The sequence below is a fragment of the Epinephelus lanceolatus genome, chromosome 12 (assembly GCF_041903045.1).
Source record: "Epinephelus lanceolatus isolate andai-2023 chromosome 12, ASM4190304v1, whole genome shotgun sequence".
In the NCBI taxonomy this organism is placed as follows: Eukaryota; Metazoa; Chordata; class Actinopteri; order Perciformes; family Serranidae; genus Epinephelus; species Epinephelus lanceolatus.
The window spans coordinates 14881493-14894868 of NC_135745.1; the positions used below are offsets into that span (position 1 = coordinate 14881493).

A 13376-nucleotide genomic window follows, 5' to 3' on the forward strand; every position below is an offset into this window, starting at 1 on the left:
TGAATGACCAGGATGTGATTGACTGCCTCAAAAGTAAGATAACACCCTCTGAAAATCTTGTTTTTGCTGAGCACCACTAAACTCCTCTTTCCCTCTGGTTAAAAAATCCATGAACGCCAACTATCATCTGGCTTTTGTCTTAGTGGGAAAGTTTACAGTCGGCACTCATTCCTGGGACAAATGACTCTGTAGTAGTCAGGAATATTTTTTGGCTCCAGCTTCAATTAGAAGTGGTGGAAAAATGACTCTTGGGTTTTTGCCCCTTTTTCCAGCACAACTGTTAGCAACTTCTGTGACTCTTTGTCATCTCAGCTACAAATTCTGTCTGTCTCCTGCCAAGCAGCACTTGAATTGCAAATTCTGCTCTGAATCTGGAAGAGACTGAGTAAGTATCAAATATTAAAAAAAGAAGTAACCACCATAACATTTCATTGGCCTCCATGCTGCTTTCTACTGTTCACTAATCCTGTTTTCCTGCGTTGGTGATGCTGAACGTGACACACTAGTTAAAATCCACATATAAGCTAATTTTGGAGGGAAAAGGGTCTAATTTTCAAGTTCTCACCTTGCTGCAGTGATCTACAGGTGTACTCCAGGACCCTATGATATCACTGTTGAGTGTGGTTACAATTGCAACGCAGCAAATTCCTGACCATACATGACCACACCCATCAGTGATGCTCGCTGTGGTGAAAAACAAGCTTGAAAAGTCCAACCAAAGAGGCAGGAAAACACTGCCTGTTAGCCGGCTGATAAGTAATTCTTAAAAACTTCTGGTAAGGTGTCTGTAATATGGGTTTTGGACAATTTTCAAATTTAGGTTGATAGAGATTCAAAATGTCGGTTATTCAATACATTAAATTTATAGTCCAGCCCTAATCCAGGAAGTCAGGCTGTTTGGTCAACGCACCGTCTGCCTTACTCACCTCATCACTCCCGTAACAGAAGTGAACAGTTGTCCATTTAATAGATGCTTTATTGCAAAGTGTCGCCAACCTGGGTGGTTTTAGTGCCCCGCTTTATCCATTTAGCTGTGTAGTCCTAGACAGGGACCTGTAACAGAGTCGGGGTGAGACAGTAATTGGCTCCGTCATGGCTCCATCAGAGACGGCCTGAGATATAAGCTGTTAATAACATGAGGGGCTGAGAGGCCGCAGGCTGCAGTCGCAGCTCTCTGATAAGACAGACAAAGCAACTGCACTGTCAATTTAAAAGCAAACACTCTGGCTGTTCCGTAGTGAGACATGAGTCAGCTATTTAAAATGACTTTTTAATCAGCACTATTAAGTAATACCAAGTAAGAAAATGATATGTCCTGATAAAGGTTTTTTGTCATTTCTGGCAATTAGCAGTTTTTTAATCTTGTAACAGAGTGCAGTTTCAGAAAACATGTAGAAGTTTGTAGATGTTGTTATGTGGCACTACAAAATATGATACACACATCAGAACATTGTACAATGGTTAAACCTTGTTAAAAAAAAATAACATCAAAATATCATATTATCATTATTTTGTGATGCAGTTTGTTTCATTACATATGTTTTGTGTGAGTGCTCAGCATTGCAGTGGTTGTCTATGCGAAGCCTCAGAGAAATTGTCATTGGCTTTAAAGGTGTTTCTTTTACTCTCAGTGCTTGAAAATTGTAATTACTTGTATTTTTAGGCATGAAATTGAATGATTAAAAATCTTGCATGCAAAATTGCCATAGGTTGGTTGATTTCAGAACATATTGTTTTTTGGTTTTGGCCTTCAAATATCCATCAGTCGAAACTTAATTTAGCATACTGTTTAAAACAATTAAATGTCATAATATAGCCAATAGGCTATGTGAAGCATGCACACCACATATCTTGTGAAGTAATTAATATGGATTCTCCCAAGAGCTTTTGTCTGTTTGGATGTAAAGCTCCAGTGTATTGTAACTCAGCACAGTGTGTTTTAACCCCGTCATGTCAGCTTGTGACCGGTCCTCCCCTCTGTCAAACCAGCGGAGGCAGAGTCAGATCAGGATCAGAAAAGCAGCAGGAAAGTTGATTTTTCTGTCGTTTCCTGTCAACCCTGTCATCCATCAGCCTAACTAATGGACCCGGAAGGAATTCAGAGAGAGGGAGAGAGGTGATGGAGTGAAGCGTGTATCAGCTGAGAGGAGCTTACAGGCTGCAGTAATGTTTCCTGCTGCTCTCATCAACATACAGATGTGTCCTGGTAAAAAACACAGTCACCTCTCAGTCATCTGAACAGACACTGATGCAGCTGCTTACAGCGGTAATGTCGGCTTTCACAGCTGCTGTTTACACTGTTGTGAAGGAGTGGAGGTGAATGATGAAGGGATTGAAGTCAATAAAATGAACAGATAGAGGTGAGAGTGCACATCTGTCTTGGGGAGCAATAGATGCAGACTGGAAGGTGAATCGTTGATAGTGTGTCTGCTGTAATGAGGGTGGCAAGTGTCTGTGCATTTGGCCCTCTTTCTCATTGGATGGTGATGAATATTATGGATCCTGACCTGATGTCAGTTTGTGTTCTGCTACTGCACTCAGTGGAGCAAACAAAAGTAATGTACTCAGCATAATGAATGGCATCTTTACAGGTGCTTCATCAGCTTAAATCAGTGTACTGCCAATAATGTCACCACAATGAGGGATAACGAGAGAATCTGCAGGCGTGTCAATGAACCTGTTAGTGTATGTCATAGCCATGGGTATGTTTTGTGTTAAGATGGGGGGGGGGGGGGGGGGGTTATACTGTGTAGCAAAACGCTAAAACCCTTCCTGATTCATTCAGTGCAAAGACCCACACACTCCAAACTGACATCAAAGAACTAGTTGTGACAACTTTTGGGTTGCCTCATGTTGAGTGTATTGGCCCAAAAGCTGCACTTCGAAACACTGCAAAAACTTTAGCCAACTGCCAACCAACACATATGTTCTGAGCCTGCATGAGAGGAAGTAGTTCTATGTACCAGCAGGTGGCAGTAGTCCTTATTCGTAATTAAAAAGGGGAAACCCGAAGACCAACAGGATGGATCTGGTGTTGGTAATGGCTTGAAAGAACAAAGGGCATTTACTGTGCGCTAGCAAACAATAACAAACAATTCTTTACGCTTCTGAACTAAAGAGCTCAATGTCTAAAAAAAAAAAAAAAAAGTACCTGATATATTAAGTTTGTTCTGATCTCATGCCTTTTTGACTTAAGCCGACAGTTGGCTTTCCTCACTTCTGTTTCTCTTCGTATGCGCTGCCAATCAGAGTGATTTCATTCACCGACAGGCTCCACTGTCTCTCATTCAACACGCTGAATCGGCCGACAAAAAGTCATCAAGGGCCAACTAGGGCCAACTAGGGCCAACTAGGGCCAACGGTGCAGGACGTACTGCCAAAACAAGGGCGACAGATGCTCACTGATGGCCCAACACTGACCATCGGTCAACCATCGGGTTGGTGTGTCAGGGCCCTGTGTCTGCCAGGATGTGAATTTTTGAATTAAGGCAATATTTTCTTTGCATTCTCTGTATTTTCTTATAAAGATGACCATCAGATATTTGAACCGTGCTGCAAAAACTTTAAGTGGAGAGCAGAAAAAAAGTTCTGGGTAATTTTTTTTATACAGTACTTTCTCAGTTTACAATAGTGACACATATTTAACTATTGTTCCACTTCTTATGACAGGGTCTGATGAGATGGATCCAGACGTTGCCAGGTTGGCGTCTCTCGGTTATACCGGCTGTCTCTCAGTGGTCCACTTTAACTCCATCAGCCCTCTGAAAGCTGCTCTGCTCTACCCGGACACCAGCCCTGTCATCATCACCGGACCTTTAGTCCAGTCCAACTGCGGCTCCTCAGCTTCAGCCAATCCATACGCAGCAGAGAACACACACCACCTGTCAGGTAAGAGAGGAGGAGTTAGATTCATTCAATATCCAATTTTATACTAATTGTGTGTATTTTCAAACATGATGTTGAGTTTATTAATTAGGGTTAAGTTTTGTTTTCTCTCACGTTATATCCAAAGTAAGGTCCATTGTGTGTTTTGACTGTTTATTTGTAGCGTAGAAACTTTTATTAGCTGTTGTCTCTCAAATGTAGTCTCTCCTAGAGGTTACACAACAAGGTAAATGATAATTATAAAAGAAAATCACATTTTAAGTCCGTTAATAAAAAGATAGATATAGAAGGCTGTATGTGTAAGCTCAGAAACTGGTTTACAGGATCTATAAAATACAGTTACAAGATAAATCTGGGGATGTTTTATAATTTTGTTAAACTTAAAAAGACCAAAATCAATTAACTGATCTGATGAATAAGGATCGCCTGTGTAGCCAGAGTCTGATATTTTATATCTCTGTGCCATCGAGCGCCACAGTTGTCTCAGAACAGTTAAAAATATACTGTTGCACTGTGTGATGTGTTCCTTTATTACCATGAACACACACACACACACACACACACACACACACACACACTGTGGGGTAATTTTGAGTCAATCCCACACACCATGCTGCTGCCAAAAATACTCATTAGAGCAACAAGCTGTTTACAATCTGCAACTGAAAATAGTCCCTGATAATTACACTATTATTTTGGGTGACATTTTAAAAACTGCATTGTGCAACCTTTTTAGAAAGTCAATGAAAACAAAACACAAAACAAAAAACAAACGAAGCTATATATTTTTGATATTAAGTGCTGTATCGTAGTAGTCAGTTTCTTGAAGATGTTTCACCTCTCACATCTCCAAGAAACTCAAGTAAGACATGACCTGGATGACTGAGAATCTCCACCTATACAGTATATGTCTGACTGCTGTTTAAAGATTTACTTCTTCGGTATAAATGAAGGGGCTCTGGTGTCACAGACAGGATAGGGAAGTCAAAGAGTGTTGAGAGGTGGACTAATACATTGTCCATTTAGGTCTTTTTATAGGATTTGTTGACAAAACAATATCCTTATTCTTTAAGTACTAAAGAAGAAGCCACAGTCAGTGCAGCAGACCACAATGGTGCAGTGTCTGCCAGAGTGGGGGTCATTAAAGTATCTCTGGTTAACTTGTCAGGCCTGAAGCCCTTATGACAAGCTACACTGCTCAACTCATTCAGATCTGCTATGGTGTTTGCCTCAGCTTACACTTTGTTCATCTGTGCATATGACCACACAATTGCTTGGGGGCTCAGCATACAGCTTTTATAGTTTTTATGGAAACCACAATAACTAAAAATAATAAAACAAGAATGTACATTTCTGATGACAGACGTTGTAGACTAATGGCTGTACTGGCTCTGCAACAGTATCTAATATGACAGCGACTTTGATGATGACATTCCTTATACTTGATATCATTACATTAGAATTTGGTCACCACATTATTTTTTCCAGCCCTATTTTCTGTCGCTCCTGGGTTTCATCTATATATAGCTGAGTAGCATGCATCTCCTGTTGTCTTTCCATTTCTGTGTTTCGAAGTTGCATGAAAGCCGCTTTTCCAGCTCATAAAAGGGGCTCATTAATTGCACCCAGTACTCTCCCTATTTTTTGGAGAGTAATGACAGTGTGCTCAACACTTTAATTAATTTGGACCACAGAGGAGAGTTTCCTTTGGGATGTTTTTTCCTCTGGGCTCGTTCTCATCCAGTTTGTGATGCCATATTAGAGCTGAAGTAGTATTCTCCATCTCCTCTGAATGATATTCTGATCTTGTCTTTGGATTTTTCTGCTCTGCCTCTCTCTCTGATATGATGTGTTCATTTTTATGAATTTATCCTTTTATTTCATGATTCCCTCATTTTCTTCTTGTAATTGCACTTCTTGTTTTCTTGTCTCTGCCCTCGTCTTTATATCATTTCGGCGATTCTCTCTTACTCTTCATCTTCTGTTTCTCGGTGCCCTTTGGTTTTTCATTTTCGGTTTTTAATATCTTTCCCCCTCCTGTCTTTTTTCTCTGCTGTAGACCAGTCTGGTTCAGTGGGTTCAGGTCAACCTTTAGTCAATGCCATCAGGACTGACTCAGCTCTGATTGGAGGTACTGAACCTTTTCCTCCTATTTCACTGTACTAGAACAGGAACCTGTCTCACTTTGTCTCGTTAGGATCTTTGGTTTTTGATCCACTTTTGATAATCATTGTCAAATGAATCACACTGATTTCATCTATCAGATATCAATATTTGATGTATTTGTTTGGTGCATTTAAAAAAAATGACAAAGATAAAGTTTAAAGGTTACACGTCACCTTTGGACAGTTGTTTAGCTCTAAGAACGAGTAAAGTGATGTGCCAGGCAAGAGTCCATTTAAAACTAATTTAAAACTTTGTTGCTCTGCCAGCACAGATTGATTCAAAGCGAAGACTGAAAAGGTTCAATCTATAATTGTGTAGATAGAAAAGGTGAGACCCGGAGAAAAGTCATTTAAAACTGTCCATTAAACTGGCCTGACTCTGTCTCAGTGCACAAAGGGCAGTTCACCTAATTAAACCTATGCAGGAATGATTTGCTGATGGGAAAACTTTTTTGCTGTTATCTTAAAAAAATCACGGTCTCTTTATAAAGTAATGTAGTATTAAATTGATTTCAGATGTATTTTGGAATTCCAATTAAATGAAACCTGGTTTCATATTCCCAAATGTGCTCAACAGAGCAGAAGAGCCCAGTAAAATCAAAAGATTTAAAATGGTGTTTAATGTACTTGAGTTAGATTAGCAAGATAATCGAAACATTAGGAAATTAAATGTCAGTAGAATGAGAGAGAAATAGGCAGATATTTTGCTCTGGTTTTAGCTGAAGTCTTTTGAGCATTAATGCGTATTGAAATTTGAGACAATTATCTGATATCTCAGCCTTTTACATTTTGAAATGTCCTATACCTTGCAGGTGTCATAGCAGTGGTGATCTTTGTGATTGTGACCGGCCTGGCGATAACTGCCAGATTCCTCTACCGGAGAAAAGAGACATATCGAAACCAGGAAGTAAAGGGAGTCAAACAAGAGGACAGCCCAGATTTTCCTTTCAACAATCAGACTGACTCCCAGAATGTCTCCACTGAAAACCCAAAGGAGTATTTCATTTAACTGGAGGCCAGATGACCTGATGAACTGGTGAATTGGTGGTTGCAGACAGGGGAGTCCTGCCACGCCTCAGGACTCAGAGCCGCTCAGAGACTTCGCTGGCAGAGATGGCTCCATAGCATGTTGAGGCAAAAAAGAACAATTCACACAGTGTTGTCTTTCTGTTGCTTTATTGTAAATTTTGAATATACTGATACAAACAGGCAACAGTATTGGACTTATGAGGTGTTGATATCCTTGTTTCAATTGTAAGTATTAAAATGTAAATGTTGAATTAATGTCTTTGTAACAATCTCTGGCTAATGTCACTTTGACATATTGATATGTTGGAAATAATGAAGGTATCAGTATTTTCTATGGTGTATGGTTAGGAAGCTGAGCCCTCTTGTGGTCAGCTTTTCCCTGGACTGAGATGGCTACTTGTATGTAGAGACGGGAGAGAACTTGAAAGTGGCAGGATGTTGTTTTATATCCTCTTGAGGTTCCATCATCATGTCTTTGATTGTGATCAAACTTTTTACAAGGTCACAAACTAGGCTAACTAACCCTCCAAGGACGTCTTATGATGTTTTGAATCTCCAGCAATTTTGTTCTTTCTACCATCACTCCCACTTACTTGCAGTTTTAATCCCTCCCTTTGAAGGTTTAATCTTTCACATTGTAAGATCTTTGGCGGGAAAATAACCGGTGATTATTAAAGTAAAGAATTCCCCCACCAGGTTACAAAAAGTACTCCAAATTTATGCACATAGTCATGGATCTATTAAAGTTGTAATCCTTAAAGCAACTATAATCAGTATTTTATGCAATAATGTATCAAGTGACAGTGAAAACAACCTAACAATATGAAAGGATTTGCTTAATTAACCTACCAAGAATTATCCCCCGAATTTGCAGTTCTCCTCGGCCATATGGAGCTTTATAATGAGTTTCAGCTTGTTGTTTTGATGTCAGGCCCAAACTTGACTTTTTGGGTTCATTCATATAGCAGCTGTTTTTAGCAAAAAAATAAATTAAAAAAATCTCCAAAACCCCACTATACAACACCTTTTTCAGTACTGAACAGCATAAAGACACATTTAGAGACTAGCTTGTGAAGATAGCAGAGCAGTTCCAGCTAAAGAGACAGATATTTTCCTCAGGAGCTGATAGAGACCAAAAACAGAACTAAAGAGGAGAATGAATATTGGACTGAAACTCAACTGACTGAATGATTACACTATTGCTCCAGAACAGTTGGACTTGTAAATAAGCAACTGTTTGCTTACTAGGTCGCCGTTTCAACTTTAAAAGTAATGATATGTTTGTGTTGTTTACAGCTTGTTTCTGCTGCCCCCATGTGGCCAAAAAAATCAGTTATTGCACGTTTAAGATTTCAGTGCTCATTGATTTGGTAGCACACATGGTTGAGGGCTGTTTGTTGACTTGAGCAGGTTTGTCAGAAATACAACAGAGCACCTGATGTATCTGTTTTCAGTGCAGCCAAACAAACACATTGTAGGGAAGTGTACGAAGGAAATCTAGCACGGAAATGGTGGACTCAACCACTAACAACGAAAACCATTGAGTGTCAATGTGCTAAAAGGCTATCGCTGAAAAAACGGCCATCACCACAAAAGCTTTCAGTAAAACTGCACAAACATCTGAAGCTATGAAACTTTCACCTATCAAAGTGGCCTCTCTTTTATAATGTAGTCTGGGGATGCTTTTGAAATAAAGAAGTCAAGCCACATCTCCCACAGAAACTACCATCAGGGTGTAACTTCTTCCCCTGGCCATGGTTCAAAAAATCCAAACAACTTTGTCCTGTTAAAACTAAGCTCCTGGTCTATAGTCTGGATTCATTTATAAGAACGTTTGTATGTGAATGACTGTGTGAGGGTTTGTTGCAGTGACGGTTTGAGATATCTGAGCCATAATCAGGGTAGTGGTAGACTGACATGAACAGTAATGCTTTCCCCCTTCTTTCTTTTCTAAACATGGTGGCATTGGCAGGAAGCCAAATCACATCCATGATCATTTCAAGACTTCTGTGTGGTTCTCCCAAATGCCTTTACATCCATTTCACTTTTCTTTTTCTTTCTACCCCGACTTAAAAGTTTCCTGGTCCCTGCTGTATGCGGCCTGCTGGGAGCTTCCTCTCCCAGCTCTCTAAATGTCTCTTAAGAGTAAAGCTTTTAACACTGACAGCAGTGTAGACTCTATTACACTGTGGCTGTCTGTCACCTCCTTCACTACACGCAGAGACGGTTAATGTGTTTTTGAAATGCTAATCTGCTTCGGTCTGACAGGTGGATTGTGTGTGACTCCACTGAAAGCAGAGAGATGATCAGAGTGAGACGGAGAGATAATCCGAGAGACATTGTCGAGCAGACATGAATATAATGAAAACAGCCTGATATTAACACTTGAAAATGAAGCAAATCCCCCCATGTGTTAATTCAACCCATGTGTAAAGAGTGCTGCTGATAGAAGGAGGTTGAGAAGCAGAAAGAGGATCGACAGCAGCTGTTTTTCAAACAGACACCACTGTCTCTCCGCAGGACCCCAAAGCGCAGATGGGATTTTAATGACAAAAGTTGCAAAAACTTCAAAGTATGTCTTTAAACTGTGTGTATTTTTTACTTTCTACCCAGCCACAATAAGTGAGCTGCTGATGGCAGCCATCGCAGTTCTGTCACTCCTGTTGACAAGTCTTTGCCAGTGCTGCGCATCTCTGCTACATCCATTCTGCAGCAGCCACTTACTGCTAACTCAGTGAGGACTAAAACCGATGAATAATCAGTAACCTACACAGACACCAGTGCAGCTGGGTCAGCAAATGGTTGCCCTACTAAGGTGATCTTCTGATAAAGGGTTGCTTGATACAGAAGTGAAGAAAAAGTAAAGCAAGTATTTTTTTTGTTTTAAAGTTGAGTCATATCCCATTTAAAAAAAAAAAAAAACACTGAAAAAATGATATTGGTGCAAAGTTGGCCAGCTGAACCCAAAAGAAAAAAAATAGAAAATTTGGCAGTCAGCCAGGCTTAAAGTGGAAATTTTCAGGCTCAGTCTAGTGTTCTGTCAAACCATTATGAGTATACAGTAAAACAGTGAAAACTACTGCATTGGACCTGCATATGTGCATCTGTACACCCAAAATCATTTTTTGATATCAAATTTTTACCCATAACGTATTGCTGGTAGTGGTTTGGTTCTGTTTCTGGCAAGGTTTGTAGTGAAGCTGAATGGTTCTCAGTGTAACTATAATAATGTAATGGTACTTAGTATTGGTGGTTGGTGAATAACAGTGATGTCAGTGAGTTTGAGTGACATGCCATAAAAAAAGGAAGGAAAAAAGATCCAGATTTTAACCATATTTCTGGTTGTTTGGCTAGAAACAAAAATCCTGTTTGATGAAAATAAAATGTTTTGTTTTTTCAGAGACTAAGTGTGATTTTAATTTCATATGGTGGATTTCAATCGCAAGTATATATTTAAAAGGTCCAGTGTGTAGGATTTAGTGGCATCTAGCAGTGAGGTTGCAGAAATTAAACTTCTCCCATGTGCCAAGCGTATGGTGGCCAACGCCACAATGTAAGTGACCCTGTCTAGAGCCTGTGTTTGATTTGTTCATTCTGGGCTATGGTAGAATAACATGGCGGACCCACTCCATATAGATAAAAGGGTAATAGTAAACTAATGAGAACATAATTATGAATATTATTTACTATTTCTGCCAAGAGATGCACCTAAATCCCACACACCGGACATTTAAGATATATACAGTTGAAGAGGAAACATACCCAGCTCAGTGGCCTAGTGGTAGAGTGTCAGCCCTGAGACTGGGAGGTCGTGGGTTCGATCTCCGGCCGGGTCATACCAAAGACTTCAAAAATGGGACCCTTTGCCTCCCTGCTTGGCACTCAGCATCAGGGGTTGGAATTGGGGGGTTAGATCACCACATGATTCCTGAGCGCGGCACTGCTGCTGCTCACCGCTCCCTCAGGGGATGGGTCAAATGTGGAGAACAAATTTCACACACTCAAGTGCGTGACAGTCAGTGGAACTTTACCTTTACTCCATGTAGTCACACATTTACAACAAAACCAAAACTCATACCGGCTCTCACCAAAATAAAAAATGACCACACCGGTCGACAGTGCAAGCAGCTCGGCAGCATCCATTCATGCGTTTATGGGAAGGGGACACCCCCTAGTGGCTGAAGAAATTATTACAGGAGCAGAGGAGGAAGTGAAGTGTCGTAGCATAAAAGGCGACAAATATCAGAGACGCCCCTGAAGGGTGGGTAGGTTGGGTAGGTTGGGAGGTGGATGTATCAAACAAACACAGTACTTTCACCCAGGAGACCGGTGTTTGCATTACAAAGTCAGTGTTGACTTCTTTTAATAACAACATAGCCCAGTATGCTAGCATGTATAGCATACTATGCTAGAGACGTATGTGATGTGTGGTATGTGATGTATGGTATGTGATGTATGTCATATCGCATACATCAGGTTAGTGACACGAGTTATTATTTGACGGCAAACCATTATGTTTATCCTAAATCTAACCACATAAACACGTTTTATTGCCTAAATTTAACCAGGTAGATTTGGAGTGGAACTACGACCACTTTATGACATTAAGCACATGTTTAACCCCCCCACCCATGCATAGTAGAGCATGTAGTGTGCTGCAGAAACCTGACTGATATGGTTACACATAGCAGTTTCCTTGGTGAGTTGTTTGGTAATTTAATTTAAGATTTAAAAGAGTTCTTTTGTTTCTGCACAAAGTTGGCACACAGCAATTATTTACCCCTCAGCTGAGTTTATTTGACTTGCACTTCTCTTTATTGCTGCTCCCTGTTTGTTCAGTGTGGGCACGGCATTTCTGTTGGCTGTTAATGTGTCTTCCCGCAGACCACAGCTAAGGGAAATATGTGAAGCATCCAGGAGCAGAGGATGTCAAAGTGATTCTCGGTGAAGAGCCACTTAGCCTCTCTGCCTGTTTAAACACTCAAGACGCCTGCGATGATTCAGCTGCCTCAGATCAGTGATATCTGCTCGATTCATTTAAATCTTCTCTTAATGGCTGTTATCAGAAACGAGATGAAAAGCTGATAACTGAGTTTCTTTCCATTCTTTGATATCACTGATGATGCCAAACATTATAAGGATCAACGAATCTACTGCACACAAGAATGTAATGCGATGAATATTCTCTCATCTGTTGGTAGTGCAGTGTACTGTTAATTTGATTGGGATGAATAATACCACTTGGATCCATCTCTTTAACTCTGCTGTCAGACGATACGCTGATCAATGGATCCTGATCCAAGTATTTTAAATATCACCATTAACCCTGAGCCAAGCCACCACCCTGGAAGGATCATGAAGGTTTGATCATCAGCCAGTGACATGTGTCCACATGTTGTAAATCTGCATCCGAAATATGACAAAGCCAGCTTAATCATGCATGCACTGTTGTTCAACAACTGCAAACATACTTCTCACAGGGAGAGCTGACTTGTCAAGTTAAGCCTCCACCATTCCACCATTTGTGCTCCTGTAGTGTAATTTCATCCTTCATGGAACAACATGGAGAACTTGTCAGCCTGAATTCAGTGTCAGTTGACTCCAATTGTGACGTCTTTCAACCCTGTTGTAAGACAAGAGCATCAATAACAAAAGCCCGGTTACACTCAATAGCAAAATATTTCTATGTCCCATGCCAATGTTTTTAAAATTCTTACACTCGGCAATATGTGTACATGGCAACTACTGCACGAGAATGACACCATATAAATGTTAGAGAATGATTGTGGTTACATGTCAGAAAAAAGTCAAGAATTATTGCAGGTCTGTGACAGAACCTTCAGTCTCCTACAGTCACTGTACTCGTGCTTTCTGCTTCACCACATATAGGCAAACAAATTCCAACATTGGCATTCAATTAGACATTGGATGTGAATCATATTGCGCAGAGTCGTCCAATATGGACGTTATTGCTCGGGATAATGGTCTTAACGTCTTCACATGTGTAAAAGTATTACGCTTGCACAATTTATCGAAATATCAAAATGTGTTATAACATAATGAAGCATTGTGGTGCAACAGAGAGGCCCCGGCTTACATGACATAAGGGAACATGCTTTTTTGGTACAGACCAACCAAAAATCACATCATTATCATTTTCAGATGTGAGGGTATGTCAACTTTGGCATCCATTGTACCATCAAGGAATCTGAGCCTTGGTTTGAGGTCTTGTAAATTTGTTATAGCCACATATCAAGCTGAGAGATCTGAGTGTTTGATACTCTCAAGTTCACTGAA

General features: G+C 40.3%; 1 protein-coding gene across 1 annotated transcript in view; it reads left to right on the plus strand.

Moving 5' to 3' along the window:
* LOC117272031 (contactin-associated protein-like 4) overlaps positions 1–10479 on the plus strand; it is a 143577-nt gene extending 133098 nt beyond the window's left edge. The window contains exons 22-24 of the mRNA XM_078172989.1: positions 3670–3888; positions 5945–6016; positions 6863–10479. Coding sequence (XP_078029115.1) covers positions 3670–3888; positions 5945–6016; positions 6863–7059 — 488 coding nt within the window. The 3' untranslated portion in view covers positions 7060–10479. The remainder of the gene's footprint in view (positions 1–3669; positions 3889–5944; positions 6017–6862) is intronic.
* Positions 10480–13376: the final 2897 nt, after the last annotated feature.